This window comes from Thunnus albacares, chromosome 16 (assembly GCF_914725855.1).
Source record: "Thunnus albacares chromosome 16, fThuAlb1.1, whole genome shotgun sequence".
NCBI classification, from domain to species: domain Eukaryota; kingdom Metazoa; phylum Chordata; class Actinopteri; order Scombriformes; family Scombridae; genus Thunnus; species Thunnus albacares.
Window position 1 is genome coordinate 29,231,181 of NC_058121.1, and position 17,728 is coordinate 29,248,908.

General features: G+C 39.4%; 2 protein-coding genes across 2 annotated transcripts in view; both read right to left on the reverse strand.

Annotated features, from left to right (window-relative positions):
* Positions 1-5,032: 5,032 nt before the first annotated feature.
* LOC122999427 (NLR family CARD domain-containing protein 3-like) overlaps positions 5,033-17,728 on the reverse strand; it is a 31,284-nt gene continuing 18,588 nt past the window's right edge. Inside the window, exons 7-10 of the mRNA XM_044376347.1 lie at positions 10,653-10,826; positions 10,285-10,458; positions 6,436-6,482; positions 5,033-6,207 (exon numbers count right to left, since the gene is read on the reverse strand). Of these exons, the coding sequence (XP_044232282.1) occupies positions 5,621-6,207; positions 6,436-6,482; positions 10,285-10,458; positions 10,653-10,826 (982 nt within the window). The 3' untranslated portion in view covers positions 5,033-5,620. The remainder of the gene's footprint in view (positions 6,208-6,435; positions 6,483-10,284; positions 10,459-10,652; positions 10,827-17,728) is intronic.
* LOC122999442 (NLR family CARD domain-containing protein 3-like) lies at positions 11,698-16,506 on the reverse strand. The gene is made up of 6 exons (XM_044376377.1): positions 16,351-16,506; positions 15,991-16,104; positions 14,719-14,817; positions 14,294-14,372; positions 13,883-14,111; positions 11,698-13,606 (listed from the first exon to the last, which is right to left on the reverse strand). Exons 1-6 carry the CDS (start codon positions 16,494-16,496, stop codon positions 11,799-11,801), a joined length of 2,475 nt encoding a protein of 824 aa, XP_044232312.1. The 5' UTR covers positions 16,497-16,506; the 3' UTR covers positions 11,698-11,798.

Below are 17,728 nucleotides of genomic sequence, written 5' to 3' on the forward strand. Positions count from 1 at the left end.
AAAATCAATACTTTTGAAAAATTTTAACAATTGTATTACTCCTTAGTTGTAAATTTTATTTACCTGCAAGGGTCTACTACCATAGCAGGATTGGCAAGATATTCCTTAGCTGCTGAGCGTTTCTGGCCAGCCGGCGGCCATCTTGATTTTGAGAAAGTTTTTGCTGCACTTACAAAGGCTGGCCAATGGATGGGAATGTATGGGATGACACACTAGAGTCCATTGCGGTGGCTGATGTGCAGCTATACCATCAAAACCCATGCATATATAAGAAAATGGCTTTTAAATAGCTGTCCACTTTAGTGACCACTATGCATGAAAGGGTTACGGTGACTGAAGGACGTGACCCTTCATACAGCCATAAAACTCTGACAATGAAATTAATGGAAGACACAATTCCTGGTTTCAAGTAAAGGTTTTTAAAAAACAAGCTTAAAACAGTTTGAAATGGTTTGAGTTAATTTTATCTGAAGTATGTTGTTAAATTACTTTGTACAGTACATTCAGTGTTCAGTTGAAAGCTAATAAAAATAATATATATCTATTACTACACATAGTACATGTTCATATTCATGTAACTCTTCATCAAACTAGTAGTCTGAGCTGGAGCGGTGAAGAGTGGAAGAGCGGGAGGTAAAGAGATAATATTCACATTAACGTACATTATTATCTCTTATGTTGTGACCAAAAAAATTAGTGACCCAAAAATACAACAGTCCTCTTATTAATCCAACCTTTGTGAATGTGAATTTGTTGACAATGTTGACATTTTTTAGGTTCATGGTGTTGATGTACTGGACTGTATTTTATTGTACAGGTGTTTCTAATATTATTTTCCTCTATATTCTTACGTAAAATAGGCAGTGAAAATTATCTAGTTAGACAAATAATAGACCAACACAAAGTGGAGCCTCAACATGAACCACAGAATTAAATAAACATTTGAAGGTTGACTTTCAGTTTTGGCAAAATGACGCTTTTCTTATTTCTTCTGGAGTTTTGTTCATTCGACCAATGCAGCGAACAAATCAACATAACTCATCACCATAACAACCATCTCTACTGTTATCAGATCATTTTAACACCCGCTGACACAAACATGATGAAAACTGTTGGTTACGTTACCTTTAGATGCTGAAAATCATCTGAATCAAGCTGATGAGTGAAGATGAAATTAATCAGCAGCTTCAACAGGAAACCAACCAGAAGAACAACAAACATGTAACTGACAGCAGGAAGATTTTAAAGTCTGTTGATTCACAACACAAACAGTCTCAACTCTCTGTATTCAACCTGAAGTGTTCTTTAAGGAAATCTGATCACAGAACAGCAGCTCTGACCTTTGGAACGAAGAATCTGGAACAAAAGTTAAATATTAACAGTATAAATCTTTATCAGTTGGATCATAAAGTCTGATGTTTGACTTTTATTCCAACAAGGAAATAAAAAGTGTTGAGATGCATTAATGCAGTCTGTTCTATCTCTGTGATATGTGCAAAAATAAATTGTTCTTTCTGTTCTTCATTGTTGTGATTCATTATTATAACATCTGTGTCCTCAGACACACTGGAGACAAACATTAAACTCTGTTTAACCAGGAAAACCTCATTGAAATCAGGGCCACTACGATGCATAAACAAAGTACGCAAACAAAGCCTGCTTAGGTCGCCCATGGCCACCAGAGGGCCTCCAAGAGCGCTTGAAATGTCCCACAAGAGGGTATGACAGATTTAAGCATCACTGGGTGATGGACATTAAAATGGCAGCTTGAAAGACTTATGAAAATACCTCTGTGAGCTTGATGTCCCCAACCAGAGGCATTTACAAGTGAAACATCCTCTCTTCTGAGTTTGAGGGTCATAGGTTAAAGCCTATACATGCTGCTCCACATGTCTTATTGTTTTGTTAATATAACACGTAAAGTAGTGAAATAACCTGCAGTAACACAGAGAAGAATAAGAACAAAATGAACGAGTCGAGGAAACAAGTTGTCAAATCCGGGCAGCACCCAAGGTAACCTGAGGAAGCTACAGCAGCTTGCTGTTATTAGCTCGCCAAGTTAGTTACAAGCAGTGTTGGAAGAAGTATTCAGATCTTTTCTCAAGTAGAAGGAACGATACAATGATGTAAAAACACTCCGGTACATGTAAAAGTCCTGCTTTCAAAATCTTACTGAAGTACAGAAGTATTATCAGCAAAATCAAGTATTAAAAGTAAAAATACTCTGAAATACAGTTGAATGGTTGCTCTTAATGTTATCATTACTGTTGCATGAACAAGAAGAATTCTCATGTAATATGTACTCATATCTAATATGTACTGTTGGGTAATTTAATCTGTAAAATGATAATATTTAATAAATTGATTCCATGTTTTAGATGTAAGATATTGATTTGTAAAATCCTTAGTAATTTAAACTGGCAAATAAATTTAGTGAAGTAAAAGGTTCAATAATTCCCTCTAAAATGTAGCACAGATATAAAGCAGCAGAATATTAAAATACTCAAGTAAAGTACAAGTACCTCTAAATTGTATCTCAGTACAAGTGTAAGTGTACAAAAATAAGATCCAACTCAAAGCTAATATTCATTTCCCTTTTCCTGCAGGCTACCTGGACTATAATGTGTCAAAATCTCAGATAAGAAGCAGAAACGAGATAACAAACCCAAGAAATCCAAAGAAGAAGACCACCTCAATGGTTTTAAATCTTAAAATTTAAGAAACCATAGAAGGGTAAAAACATGCCAGGCTGACACTGGTATGATGTAAGCAACACAGCTATAACTAATAAAATTAGTATATAGTGTGTGTATATAGTGTTGGGGTGCAGAAACAAATTCTGTTTAGGGCCCCATAAAGGCTTTGGCTAAATCCACCATTATAATAGCAGTCCACCAAGGTGCAAGTGCACCTGGTTTTTATAGGGAATGGGAGATGACACTCTGATTGGTTTATTGCATGTTATGCCCAAAACATACCCAGGATTAATTAAGAGACTAAGTACAACCCTTTTGAACCATGCACTTGGCAATGTGACCATTTTTTTTCGGCTGAGGCTGAAAAGACAAATGGCACAAGGCATCAAAGTAAGAAAAAAACAGACAAAAACCAAACAAAATACAGGAAACTGTAAAATATATAATAATTTACAAAAAAGTTTTAAAAATCCCCAAAAAAGCTCTTAAATAATTTAACCTGTTTTCACCCTAAAATTTAATAATTTTTATTATGGTTTTGTGCTCAAAAGGGAGGCGAGTCCTCACAACATGAGTAATACCAGAACACACACACACACACACACACACACACACACACACACACACACACACACACACACACACACACACACACACACCTGGATGTCAGCTGGTCTGTGACTCTACCTGGTGGAGACTTTTCCACATTACAGTCTGTTTGATCACATGATGTGAGAAACTGTTTCAGCCACCAGATGTCCTGATAATACCAGGACTGACTCAATCTCCCATCATCCTCTCTGAAGTAAAAGTACATAAGTTCTGTTCCCTCAGATACACTTTTAATGTTTAATTAATTATTCCAACTTTATCTCCTCATTTTGTTTGTGATTATTTGTGTCTCAAAAGACTTTCTAGTTACTATTTATGTTTAGAGTATACCGTATAGCAGAGCTGCAATGACTAGTTGATTAATTGATTAGTTGCCAAGGATAAAATTAATCTATTTTGATAATTGATTCATAATTTTTAGTCATTTTTTAAGAAGAAAATGTCCAAATTCTCTGATTCCAGCTTCTTAAATGTGAATTAAGTAAATTATCTTAATAATTCTTCCATCACTGCCCAAATATAATGAGTGGCTACTTACCAACTTAATACTTTTTCTTATACTTTGTACTAAAATTTCACCACCTTCTGTAAAATGTCCTAAAATGTACAGTTACATACCTGCAAATTACTCAGGAAAGTTCCAGGAAATGTATACAACGTTAAGAGAACTCTAAATAAAGTTTTTCTGTGGTGATGTGCAGGACTTTGTACTGTATTAACTGGGTTTGGGTGTTAAATGACACTGAGAATTTATTATATTTTTGCATATTTTTCACCAGTTATGATTGTGATGTGTGTTGGAGGCAGCAGCATGTTTATATATAACATCTCCATAATCCAGAACTGAGAGGAAAACTGCTTCAACAGCTGTTTACTGCTCAGAGGGAAACTGTTTGTTCCTGCCTCTGTGGCACTAACAAGGAAGTTAGTTTTATGTTTTCATTGAGAAATAATTTCAGATGAATAAGGTTTCAGAGGTCGGGAACAAAGCAACATCTGTCCAGCTGTGACTGACTGACAGCCGCTCGACCTGCAGGTCTCTTCAGGGAGCGTCGGAGTTTTCATCATCAGCTGCAGCTCAGGACCAAACAAACACTGTTTATCTGCATTACAGAGAGCAGAGGAGTGTTTACTATTTACACTCTGTGATCACCAGGAGGAGGAGGAAGAGGAGGAAGAGGTGAAATAGGAGGATAAGGATAGAGGAGGAAGAGGAAGAAAAAGAGGAAGAGGAGGAAGAGGTGAAGTAGGAGGAGAAGGATAGAGGAGGAAGAGGAAGAAGAGGAGGAGGAGTGGGAGGAAGAGGAGGAGGGAGATGGATGAGGAAGAGGAGGAAGAGGTGAAGTATGAGGAGGAGGAGGAGGAGGAGAGAGGAGAAGGGGGAGGAAGAGGAGGAGGAAGAGGTGAAGTATGAGGAGGAGAGAGGAGGAGTAAGAAGGGAGGAGGAGGAGGAGGAGAGAGTAGGAGGAGGAGGAGATGGATGAGGAAGAGGAGGAGAAGGAGGGGGAGGAAGAAGGGGAGGAGGAAGAGGAGAAGGAGAAGGGGGAGGTGGGAGGAGAGGAGGAGGAGGAAGAGGAGTGTTGCTGTTTTGTTGTGAGATCGTGAATTCCCAGAATTCATTCTGTCATAAATGTTCTAATGAGAGAAAAACACAAGTAGTGTAGTAGAAGTAGAAGTAGTATAACATTACACATCCATGTAAAAAACAAGTGATGTTCTCTGAATAAGTAGTGAATGAATATTTTTATTCAAGTGTAAAACAGCCAAAGCTGCCCAGCAAACATGAGCTTACAAGACAATATTTACATCACCTGCAGAGGCAAGAAAAACTAAAGGAAAGCAACCCATACATGTTATTATATACATACATGTCAGACACATTACATCAGATAGAAACATACGTTGATGTTCATGATTTAACACAAACTGAGCTGATGTCAAACAGACTGGGATGTCTGCTGGACATTTTCAGGAAAAACTTCACTTTAAGATCCTGATAAAATGGAATAACTAACAGCCACTAACAGCTACTAGATGCTGCTCCAAGAAAACTTTACTGAAGTCAATCAGAGTCAACACAGTTTTTACACATAAATTCAGCCCAGAGGAGATCATTTCACTACTTCTAATAGAAACAATATTCTGACATTAAAGCACAGTCAGTGATCCAAATGAAACCAGAGTGAAACCTCGTCCACCATCAACATTTAAACACAGGAAGCTGCTGTCACTTCCAGTTTCTGTTGTTCACTGGTGAACAGAGTGAACAGTGATTTCAGCAGCTGTCTTCAGTCAGCAGTGTGACTGTTTGTCTACACAGGAGGAGACTCTTCCTCAGACAGACGACACAGAGACACTGAGGAACCATACCAGACTGCAAACCCAGCATACAGAGGCTGAGTGAATGTGGTGTTGAAGGTGTGGAGGTGGATCAGTATGTCAGAGGAGACTCTGTAGAAGGACAGAGTGCCAGCAGGACAGTCCACATACACTGCTACTCTGTTAGAGACAGAGGAGGAGGAGGAGGAGGAGGAGGAGGAAGAGGAGGAGGAGGAGGGGATGGATGTGTAATTCTTATTGTGACGGACAGAGTAACCATCATCAGAGCAAATCAGACTCCAGGACTGATCATTCCTTCCACACAAACAGTCAACACTGTTTCCTTTCCTGCTGATTCCTTTGTAAGTCACTGATATATCAGCTCTTCCTCTCCACTCGACCTCCCAGTAACAGCGACCAGTCAGACCATTTCTACACAGCAGCTGAGACCAGTAGTCAAATCTGTCTGGATGATCAGGATATGACTGATACTCCTCCACACATGTCACCTTCCTGTTGTTGTCAGACAGTTTGAGTTTTCTGTATGCTGTGTTTGTGTCCAGTGTGAGTTCACAGAAATCTGATGAAGAGAAGAAGAAACAACACAGCAGCAGTTTATCATCTGACACACCTGATGGATTTATTCTCTGTTTAAGTTCTGATCTGTTGTTCATTTCTATAAAGTTTAATGACACATTTTGTCAGTAATGTTTTAATGAATAAAAACCACAAAGACCAACTTTGTATTTAAAGAGAAAATGACTGTGTGCTGTTTAGTTGTCATGAATCAAATTAAATCCACACTTACACTTCTTCAGACCAGGTTTTAACCTGTGCTCTCCACCATGGTCCAACCTGGAGGAAGAAACACAGTCAGAATGATTTTCTATCCAACATGAGTCCTAACTGCTGTTCAACATGAAGCAGTGTTCCTCAGTTTGTCAGAGTGACACAGAAACAGGCTGCAACTCATCTGTCTCAACTGTCTGCTGGATTCTTTCACTGAAGTCTGAGAGGAAAAGACGTGAAGAAGAAGATGTGATGTACAAATATGTCCTCAGACATGATGAATCAGAATATTAAATAAGACAGCAAAACATTTTAATGCAATTATAAAAAAATATAATAATAATAATAATAATAATAATAATAATAATAATAATAATAATAATAATAATAATAATATCTAAATAAAACATCAATGACAAGTAATAAAGTTCTTTTAAACATCACTGCATAACTACAGTAACCTCTTAACAGATCAGTCAAACTACAAAATTCAACTTGTAATGTGTCATTTAATCCAACTTGAGGCTCTGAGGGAGTCAAACAGGAAATCTGTGATTTGGGGCTGAATAAATAAAACTGACTTGACTTCAATAATTCAATATCAAGATTTCAGAGTTAGAGAATAAATGAACCTTTAAGGCTGTTCATTTATTTGGTTTGAATATATAATAATTATAATAAAAATAATAGTTGAAAGACACAATAAGAAACAACAACAACAAGTTAGAAAGTTCTAAATGATACAAGTGAACTTCTTTAGAATGAACAATAAATACATGTTTAATAAAATAATAGATGGACTCTCCTCTGATGAGTTCAGGGACAGTGTAGGAGGACAACCGCTTGTTCTTTAATTCTGGTAACCAATCTTTGATTCTTAAGGAAAATAAGAGACAGTGGCGCGGGGAAAACTTTTGAGGAAGCCAAGTGAGACAAGAGAGACAGGAAAGACTACGTTGCTGCTTTAACAGCCAGTGTAATGTAACCAGATGAGCTATTAGCACGCCGCTGTCATTTTACACAAAACTGTATCAAATTGTATCACCGACACACACACACACACACACACACTCTCACACACACACTCTCTCACACACACACACGCACACACACACACACACACACACACACACACTCACACACACACACACACACACAACAGCCGACTCTCTCTCTCTCTGTCAAACACACAGTCCTAAACATCTTATCAATTTATGCATGTTCTTATTAATTATTGCCCCCCCCCACCCAAATGCATAATCGGCCGCTTAATGCACAGTACAGATCCGATAATGGATAAAAGAAGCATTCATTCATTAATTAAATCAGGAGACGTTTAAAGTTTTATTTTTAGGCTACATCATAAAGTATCAGTAGTCTACATGTATCAAACACATGACTTATAAGCCCTGTTGTATGTGCTTGAAATACACAAATACTCTCCATACTTCCTTATCGTTTAAAACTAGACCAAATGTTCATTATACAACATGACCTAAAACACATAACAACCCAGTAACAGACCTGCAGAGGCCATAAACAATCAAAACAAATATCATCTATTCAGGTAACCTGGCCCTATGAGTGCTGTCCGCGGTGCTGATTTTATATGCGTAAACAACCACAATAAAACTTCAGTCTATTTCCACGGACTGACTAACACATTCAGCTAAACCCAGGCAAGCATGGCACATTAAGTAATATGACCACATCAAAAACTGCACACATAGCTACATGGGCAGTTCAGTCAACAGTAAAGCCATAGAGGGAGAGGGGGGTGTGCATTCCACTCACCCTATTTGAAGAGGAAGGCGATCCCAAGTGCTCTGAAAGTGTAGTGTCAAACTCTGCAAATGTATGTACCAGCTCCACAAAATTGCCCCCGTTTGAGCTGCCAGCGGCCTCATTGTCCTGAATGCTTGTTCTTGGCGCGCAAGGTACAAGGCTACAACAATGAGTCTCATCAGAATATCCCGGTTCTTCTTCACCTGTTCATTGTGCTTCTTTGTGCTAATGGTTCTCCCTTTAATGGTTGTCAATCCTGACGCCCAAAAAGCTTCAATCTCACAGCACAATCTATGTGACTCTTTGATTTACCGTGCCTCTCAATTGCCCGTGACAGGTTGGCAAGATCCATGAATCCTGTAGTGGCCCATGGATTATTCAGTGAGCACGAATCCTTGTCGAAAAGACACGGCTAGCAAAATAACCGCTGAAGTTTGTGCTACCAGCTAGCCACTCCTTGCAAACATAATTTTCCTCATTGAATGTCACACAGCTCTAGTTTGGGTGTTGGCCTGCTGTCAGATATTTTTTTTACTAAAAACTCCAAATCTCCACCCTCCATAACTACACTTGCTAATGTTGCTAACGGTGATATCAAATGGCTAACGGTTATCAATGACGTTGATAACATCCTATGATTTGATTGGTGAGAGGCCAAAGGTTGGCTGGCTTCCCTTGGTATAGTCCTGACTAATCACAGATTGGCAGTGGCATGAGGGTAGCCTCATATGATTGGTTAATCCTTCATTTGTTTTTTTCACCAAGGGATGCCAATTTCAGTCTGGCCTCCCCACAGACATGACATGTCTGAAATGACAACTGCAGTCTAAAAAAGCAGGGGAAGCCTGGCTTTCTTTGGCTTCTGGGAGAAAACACCACTGATAAGAGACAGACTCTCTGGATTCCTAAGTTTGTAAGAGCGGACCCTCGGCCTACAGAACCGACCTTTATAACCCTCCAAGTGGGGGTTCAATCAGTGATGCTCAACAGACTCAGGAAGACCTCCTTGAAACAATTTCGATATGTTGAATTACGACACGAACTAAAAGCATGAAATGACCCTAAAGGCCACTTGGACCGGAAGAAAACAACTCCCACCTTATAGATGGAAGACAGGCTCTTATCAACAAAGCCGTAAACTAATCCACATTCCTGAGGACTTTGTGAAGCCCTCTTTCAAATCTGAGGCAAACCTGAAATTCATGTAGAAGAAGAAGAAGAAGAAGAAGAACGCTCTGAACCTGCTCTCTGAGAGCCATATTGAAAACCAGAAGTGAAGCCGGCCTAAAGACTCTTTCAGAGCAGCCTGAAACAGCCTGATTCTTTATCGGCATTCAACGCCTCTGCATCCACTGAGATGCGCCACAGCCCACAGCTGATCCGGGCTCTTCCACTGCAACACCACCGGTGATGCTGCACCAACAATGCTGGACCTGCCAAGATGACGCCTCTACCACGACGACACACCTCAATAGTAAGGCATAACATGGCTTTGTGATCAATTGTTGATGTCGAATAACGTTAAAATGAAAGAATTTATTTAGAGAAGTTGAATTAGCTTTCTTCTCAGCATTCCCCGGTACAACACGTTAAGCCTCGATTCACGCACTTCGAGCCACTCTAACTGAATAATTTTCTTTATTAATTTTTATCATTCTTAGGCCTTATTTATTTATTTATTTTACTTTCTTTTTATTTATTATGTTCTGTATATTATCTGTATATATTATATTATCTTTGCTTTATCATGTATCCTCAAGACGTTTAGCTATTAATAAATGTCTCATTTATCCTAAAACTGAACAAGGGTTAGTGCTTCCTCCTGGCACTAATAAATCCTAACCAAAAAGGAGGTGGTGCCCTAATGACGAGGTAATTCATTAATAAAGTATTAACGCTCCTACAACACCATGAGAACGTGAAAGTTTAACAAAAGAATAACTTTATGTTGACTTACTAGCTTTTTCCAGAGGTTTCACTCACATTACATGACCTTCAAACTATTACATCCATGATCAAGAATGAACTTTTATGTTCAGCATAAAAGTTCTTTACCTGAGAGTGTCCACCTATCTGACCATACCTGAGAGTGTCCGGTCTCCAGTGTGGATCCTTCAGTCCAGCAGACAGCATCTTCTCTCCTGACTTTCCTGGATGATTGTAGCTCAGGTCAAGCTCTCTCAGATGGGAGGGGTTGGAGTTCAGAGCTGAGACCAGAGAAGCACAGCCTTCCTCTGTGACCAGACATCCTGACAGACTTGAAATATAAAAAGATTGATAACACAATGTTTTTTAATCATAAGTACCAGAATCCTACAGATGTTGTGCAGAATAATTGACATTGATCTGAATATAAAGCAGCATACAAATGATCAACTGTTAAAATCTCTCTCAGAGTCAGCTTTATTCTCATTGTTCAAAATAACAAAATTATAGATGCTGTATCCTGACCTGAGAGTTTCCAGTGTGCAGTGTGGACTCTCCAATCCAGCAGACAACAGCTTGACTCCTGAATTTTGCAAGTTGTTGTTACTCAGGTCAAGCTCTCTCAGACTAGAGGACTGGGAGCTGAGAACTGAGGACAGAGCTGCACAGCTTCTCTCTGAGAGGTTACAGCCAGTCAGCCTGAAGAAGAATTAGTGATTAACATAATAAAGAAATGCTATTTCCCTTACATAAAATATTAAAGGTTTGTTGATATTTTTGGCTGGACCTGCCATGGACCAGCCCTATATCCCGGAATGTCAATCACCGACTCACTGACTGAGTGATGAAGTAGCAGTCACATGTCACTCTCAGCACAGCCCCAAAATAAGTTTTAAAAACACACATTTACCCAGCACCTCACATGGAGGCTCTGACACTGACATGAGCACAAACCCGTGGATATAAACAAATGCAGTGGATCCATTTTACCAGCCTGCACTGTGGCTAGCAGCTAATCAGCATGCCTAGCATTGTTAGCATAGCTGTGCCATACTTTGTGTGTGTGAAGCCTATAGACTGTATAAAAATAAGTTGTTGCAGTGGTGTTTATAGTTTGACAGCACTGTGCTGGGTAGGTGACGGGTGTGTTTACAGTGTTTTTGTGCTCTGAAAGACGTCACAGCAGAAGTCACAAGATGATAGACTGTTAGCTTAGTATGCTAATCCTACATTAACATATGAATAAGACCATATGTTTACAGACATCAGAGGACTGAAACAGATGAAAGAGAAAATAAAAATAATTAGAATAGTTACAATTGATGTTAAAGTAACTTATCTTTCAAACGAAACATCCCAAGATATGAGTGGAAAGTATTGCTCTCACAACTGCATTTATACCTTTTTTTTTACTCAAATGTAGCTTAACCATGTCATGTGATATGCTACTTCAGTACACTTTAACAACAAATATTACTGGGACCACCACAGAAAATTGCAGATAGACATTTAATATCCAGGAATTCACATTATAGACACTACCACTGACTATGTCTGTAAAAAAATTGGCCACAGTTTCACACATTGACCATACACAGTCCATCCATATACTAGAACTAGTCTTGTTTATAATCAAATAGTGTATAAGTACTTTTCTAGTCATCCATCCACTTACAGAGCTTTATTTGAAGCTTTGACCACTGGCAGCAGCCTCAGAAGAGCCTCCTCTGAAGCAGAGTATTTCTTCAGGTCAAAAACATCCAGATCTTTATCTGATGACAGTAAGATGAAGACCAGAGCTGACCACTGAGCAGGAGACAGTTTATCTGTGGAGAGACGTCCTGATCTCAGGTTCTGTTGGATCTCCTCCACTAGAGAATGATAATTCAGTTCATTCAGACAGTGGAACAGATTGATGCTTCTCTCTGCAGACAGATTCTCACTGATCTTCTTCTTGATGTACTCGACTGTTTTCTGATTGGTCTGTGAGCTACTTCCTGTCTGTTTCAGCAGACCTCGTAGGAGAGTCTGATTGGTCTGCAGTGAAAGACCCAGGAGGAAGCGGAGGAACAAGTCCAAGTGTCCGTTTGGACTCTGTAAGGCCTCGTCCACAGCACTCTGGTAGAGATGTTTTAGTTTAGGTTTGCTTTTAAAGACTTTAGAGGACTGGGTTGTTGTTTGTTCTTCTGCCAGCAGATTGACTCCAGAGTTGATGAATGTCAGATGGACATGAAGAGCAGCCAGAAACTCCTGAACACTCAGATGGATGAAGCAGAACACCTTGTCCTGGTACAGCCCTCTCTCCTCTTTAAAGATCTGTGTGAACACTCCTGAGTACACTGAGGCTGCTCTGATATTGATGCCACACTCTGTCAGGTCTGATTCATAGAAGATCAGGTTGCCGTTCTGCAGCTGCTCAAAAGCCAGTTTTCCCAGAGACTCAATCATCTTCCTGCTCTCTGGACTCCAGTGTGGATCTGTCTCAGCTCCTCCATCATACTTGATATTCTTCAGTTTCAACTGAACCACCAGGAAGTGGATGTACATCTCAGTCAGGGTCTTGGGCAGCTCTCCTCCCTCTCTGATTTTCAACACATCCTCCAGAACTGTAGCAGTGATCCAGCAGATGACTGGGATGTGACACATAATGTGGAGGGTTTGTGATCTCTTGATGTGGGAGATGATTGTGCTGGCCTGCTTCTTATCTCTGAATCTCTTCCTGAAGTACTCCTCCTTCTGTGGGTCAGTGAAGCCCCTGACCTCTGTCACCATGCCAACACACCAAGGAGGGATCTGATTGGCTGCTGCAGGTCGTGTGGTTATCCAGAGGCGAGCGGAGGGAAGCAGTTTCCCCCTGATGAGGTTTGTCAGCAGCACATCCACTGAGGTGGATTCTGTAACATCAGTCAGGATCTCATTGTTGTGGAAGTCCAGAGGAAGTCGACACTCATCCAGACCATCAAAGATGAACACAACCTGGAACTCTTCAAACCTGCAGATTCCTGCTTCTTTGGTTTCAGTAAAGAAGTGATGAACAAGTTCCACCAAGCTGTACTTTTTCTCTTTCAGCACATTCAGCTCTCTGAAAGTGAATGGAAATGTGAACTGTATGTCCTGGTTGGCTTTGTCTTCAGCCCAGTCCAGAATGAACTTCTGTGTTAAGACTGTTTTCCCAATGCCAGCCACTCCCTTTGTCATCACTGTTCTGATTGGTTCATCTCTTCCAGGTGAGGCTTTAAAGATGTCCTCTTGTCTGATTGTTTTTTCTGGTCTGTCTGGTTTCCTGGATGCTGTTTCAATCTGTCTGACCTCATGTTCCTGATTGACCTCTGCAGTCCCTCCCTCTGTGATGTAGAGCTCTGTGTAGATCTGATTCAGAAGGGTTGGGTTTCCAGCTTTAGCAATCCCCTCAAACACACACTGGAACTTCTCCTTCAGGTTAGACTTGAGTTTATATCGACACTCTGGAGCACGAGTTCCTGAATGAACAAACAAATGAAATCGATCAGATGATTCCACAGTAAATTGGTAGAATGTAAACATTAAACTGCAGATGTTTATATTTTCCTCCATTATGAAATATATTCAGCTCATCAGTTGTTGACAAACAGTTTCTGACTGTTTTCAGCTCAGAAGAATTCATAGATGTGATGCAGATATGTGCATCATATTAACAGCAGAGATTGAAATATAAAACTCTCCCATGTTGCCTCCATTTCCTCTCCATCATGTTAAATCTGTTAAAATCATCTTACTGCTCTGCAGACAGTCAGCCAGCTCCTCCTGCTTCATTCTCCTCAGGAAGTGCAGTGTGATCTTCAGAAATGCCTCTCTGCTGCTCCTCCTCTGCTCTTCATCCTCACCATCCAACACCTCCTCATCCTCACTCTGACTCTCTAAGCATTCTGGGTAATCTGGACTCACAACCTTCTGGATCTTCTTCAGCTCGTTCTTCACAAAACTGATGATGTTCTTCTCCAGCAGCTGGAACAGAATAAAATGTAAATTTAACTGGTAGAAGTCAACATCAGATCATCTGTGACAGACTGAAAACCTGCTGGTCTACAGAATGCAGCATGGAGACTGTTAGGACCAGAAGGGTAGTTTAGTATTTATTCTGTGGCTGTTGTAGTTAGCAGTAGTAGTTGTGTTTTGCATTTACACACCATAAATATGGAGTCCAGGTGTGTTTGATGCTGCTGGACAGACTGACCACTGAGAACCTCTGAGCTCTGCTGATGAACTCTGTGAAGAAAAGATGAAGTCTCAGAATAAATAATGACATCAGTGTTAAAGGTGTTGTGTTCTATCACAGTGGATCCAGTTAAAACACTCAGCTGTTCTGTCTTACCTCTGATCATTTGTCTCTATAAAGACTTTGTACCTCTGTTTTAAAAAATGTTATACAGATAAAGTTTGTGGTTTTGGAAAGCGTATGTAGGAGGAGTGTGTGTGTGTTTGTATTTATATTTATGAGGACATTGTGTGTAAAAACAGTATTAGTCACTGAGGTCGAGAATAAATCTCCACATTCAATCAAACTTATTAGGAGAGTTGGATAATAACAGACACAAACATTTTACAGTCTGACCTCTGATCAGTAGACTGATGTTCATGTCTGAAGTCAATAGGTCGATTCACAGACCGGTTGCTCTTCATGGACACACAGCTGGGTTCAGGGTAACTTTGTCTTTTCTGATGGATCCTGATGGAAACAAAACACTGATAAATGCACATGTTCATTGTAATTCTTCTCAGACAAAGAATGTGTTATTTTCAACACGTTAATAACAAAGACTTCATACTTCTTCTGTGGTAAATATTCTAAATGCAATGTCTGTAGGAGCTTCATTTGATAAAATAAAATGTCTTGTTCAAAACTAGCCGATACTAAAAGGGAAAAAAAGATGTTGACAGTGAAAAACATGCATTTAAGTATGACTGGACTCAAAAACACAAGTTCATTTTGCCTGAGGGAAATATGAGACCATTGTGCTTGAATTGCAATCAAAAAGTGGCCATAATGAAGAGTGGGAATGCAAAATGCCACCATGACACCAAACATGCCTGTTTTGAACATATCTATCACAAAAATTAAGAAAGAATATGTGTATATGTATATATATATATATATACTAACTGGCTACTTCATTAGGAACATCTGTGCAATCTGATGTAATCCGATACAACAGCTCTGCCATAAATTCTACTTTATGTTTATTATTGAGGTTGTAGTGGGTGTTGATGTACTGGAGTGCATTACATTGAGTGGTGTTCCTAATATTTTGTCTACTTCATTAACATAAATGAGGGGGGAAAAATATTAGGAACACTTTTCAATAAAACGCCTTCCAGTGCACCATCAACCACCACAACATCAATAATAAACATAAAGTAGAATTTATGGCAGAGCTGTTATATTGGATTAGATTGCACAGATGTTCCTAATGAAGTAGCTGGTTAGTATATCTATCTATCTATCTATCTATCTATCTATCTATCTATCTATCTATAAATATATATATATATGTGTGTGTGTGTGTGTGTGTGTGTGTGTGTGTGTGTGTGTGTGTGTGTGTGTGTGTGTGTGTATTCTTCGTGTTTTCCAGTACAACCATCTGATCTCATGTGACTGAAGTTGTGTACTTTATTCACATGATGACACCTGAGCAGCTATTTTTCACTGATGAAGGCCATGGGATACAATAGAAAGCTCTGGGATTAACTAAATGGGTGGTCCTTGTGTTAAGAATATTTACCACAGATATACTGTATGTCACCACGGTCAAGAATTAATCTTTACATCAATGATATGTCTTATTAGGAGAGGTGGATAATAACAGAAAACATTTTACAGTCTGACCTCTGATCAGCAGACTGATGTTCATGTCTGAAGTCAATAGGTCGATCCATGGACCAGTCACTCTTCATGGACACACAGCTGGGTTCAGGGTAACTTTGTCTTTTCTGATGGATCCTGATGGAAACAAAACACTGATAAAATCAAATGTTCAGTAAAAATAATCCAGGACAAATACTGCTGAAAAATATGCAGAATGTTAAAGCTATAATATGTAACTATTCTGCATTAAAATGTCTAAAAAGAACTAGACCTACGTTATATATGTTGTTGAGTTGTGTACTTACATTATCCCAAATGTTTACAACAATTTTCAAACCCAGAGAAATCAGATTAACAGACACAAACATTTTACAGTCTGACCTCTGATCAGCAGACTGATGTTCATGTCTGAAGTCAATAGGTCGATCCACAGACCGGTCGCTCTTCATGGACACACAGCTGGGTTCAGGGTAACTTTGTCCTTTCTGATGGATCCTGATGGAAACAAAACACTGATAAATGCACATGTTCAATATAATTCTTCTCAGACAAAGAATGTGTTATTTTCAACACGTTAATAACAAAGACTTCATACTTCTTCTGTGGTAAATATTCTAAATGGAACGTCTGTGGGAGCTGCAGTTGATAAAATAAAATGCCTTGTTCAAAACTAGCCGATACTAAAAAGAAAAAAAGATGTTGACAGTGAAAAACATGCATTTGGCGGCTGGCGACTCAAACAATTGGGGAGGACAGGAGGAAAACCAGGAAAACCAACCTGATGAAATCGGAGAGGTGGGGGGCAATTTTATATGCCAATAAAACAATTTGCTTTCAAAAACAAAAACCCCTGAGTGGTGTAAAGACTGCTTCTTTAAAGACATTTAGCATATACATATTGTTTCTAAAGAAAGAAGAGCTCATTTTAGCCGTGCAGTGGTTCACAATGTGTCATTTTACCAACAAAGTGAAATTCAAATTTATAGTATTGTTCTATTATGACAACAGATTTATGTTCTCATCAAAAACAGACAACATATCACATGATTTACACATGTTTCCTGTGTATTTTCTTAGTGTACAGAAATATATAAATGTACTTCAAAAATGAAGTACATCTCCCTCTATGGACCAGCCTCCACTGATAATGTATGTTATGTTATTTCTTCTGTTGTTTGTCGATCAACATGATGTCCAGTCGGTTAGCCATCACCAGTTGTCAATCTTGATGCGGAAGTCCTACAGGATCTCTGAGGCCATTGTGAGATCCTGTGGGACATGTCAATACATGACATGATATGTCTTCTTAGGAGAGATGGAGAGTAACAGACACAAACATTTCTTATCTCTGATCAGCAGATTTATGTCCATCGTTGAACTCAGTAAGTTCAAACATCGACTTGAGATTCTTGACAGACACCCGACGGAATACAGCAGAGTCTGGTTTGTGCTGCTGCTCTGTGCTTCAACACAACACACACAGAGCTTTGAGTGTGAATAATGATGGTGGAGTGATGTGAGTGGAGAACAGTGATGGACAGTTAGAGATCCTCATCTCACCTCTGAGCTTTAGTCTGGCTGTCATGTTCCCCACACAGAGAGCTTTTAGAGGGAGGGACTCCCTCCTCTCTGTCCTCACACTGATCCATAGCAGAGAAACACCTTCACACAAACACAACAACAAGCTCATTCATTACAACAAGCTGCACATCACAGAGCCACACATTAGTTCTTATTCATCTCAATAACATGTCACAAA

Coding starts and splice junctions, on each gene's coding strand:
- LOC122999442 (XM_044376377.1), bottom strand. CDS start 16,496: ATGTGCATTTATCAGTGTTTTGTTTCCATCAGGATCCATCAGAAAGGA. Junction 14,818..15,990: donor CATCAGTCTGCTGATCAGAG/GTCAGACTGTAA, acceptor CCATCAGAAAAG/ACAAAGTTACCCTGAACCCA. Junction 14,112..14,293: donor ACCTGGACTCCATATTTATG/GTGTGTAAATGC, acceptor ATTCTGTTCCAG/CTGCTGGAGAAGAACATCAT.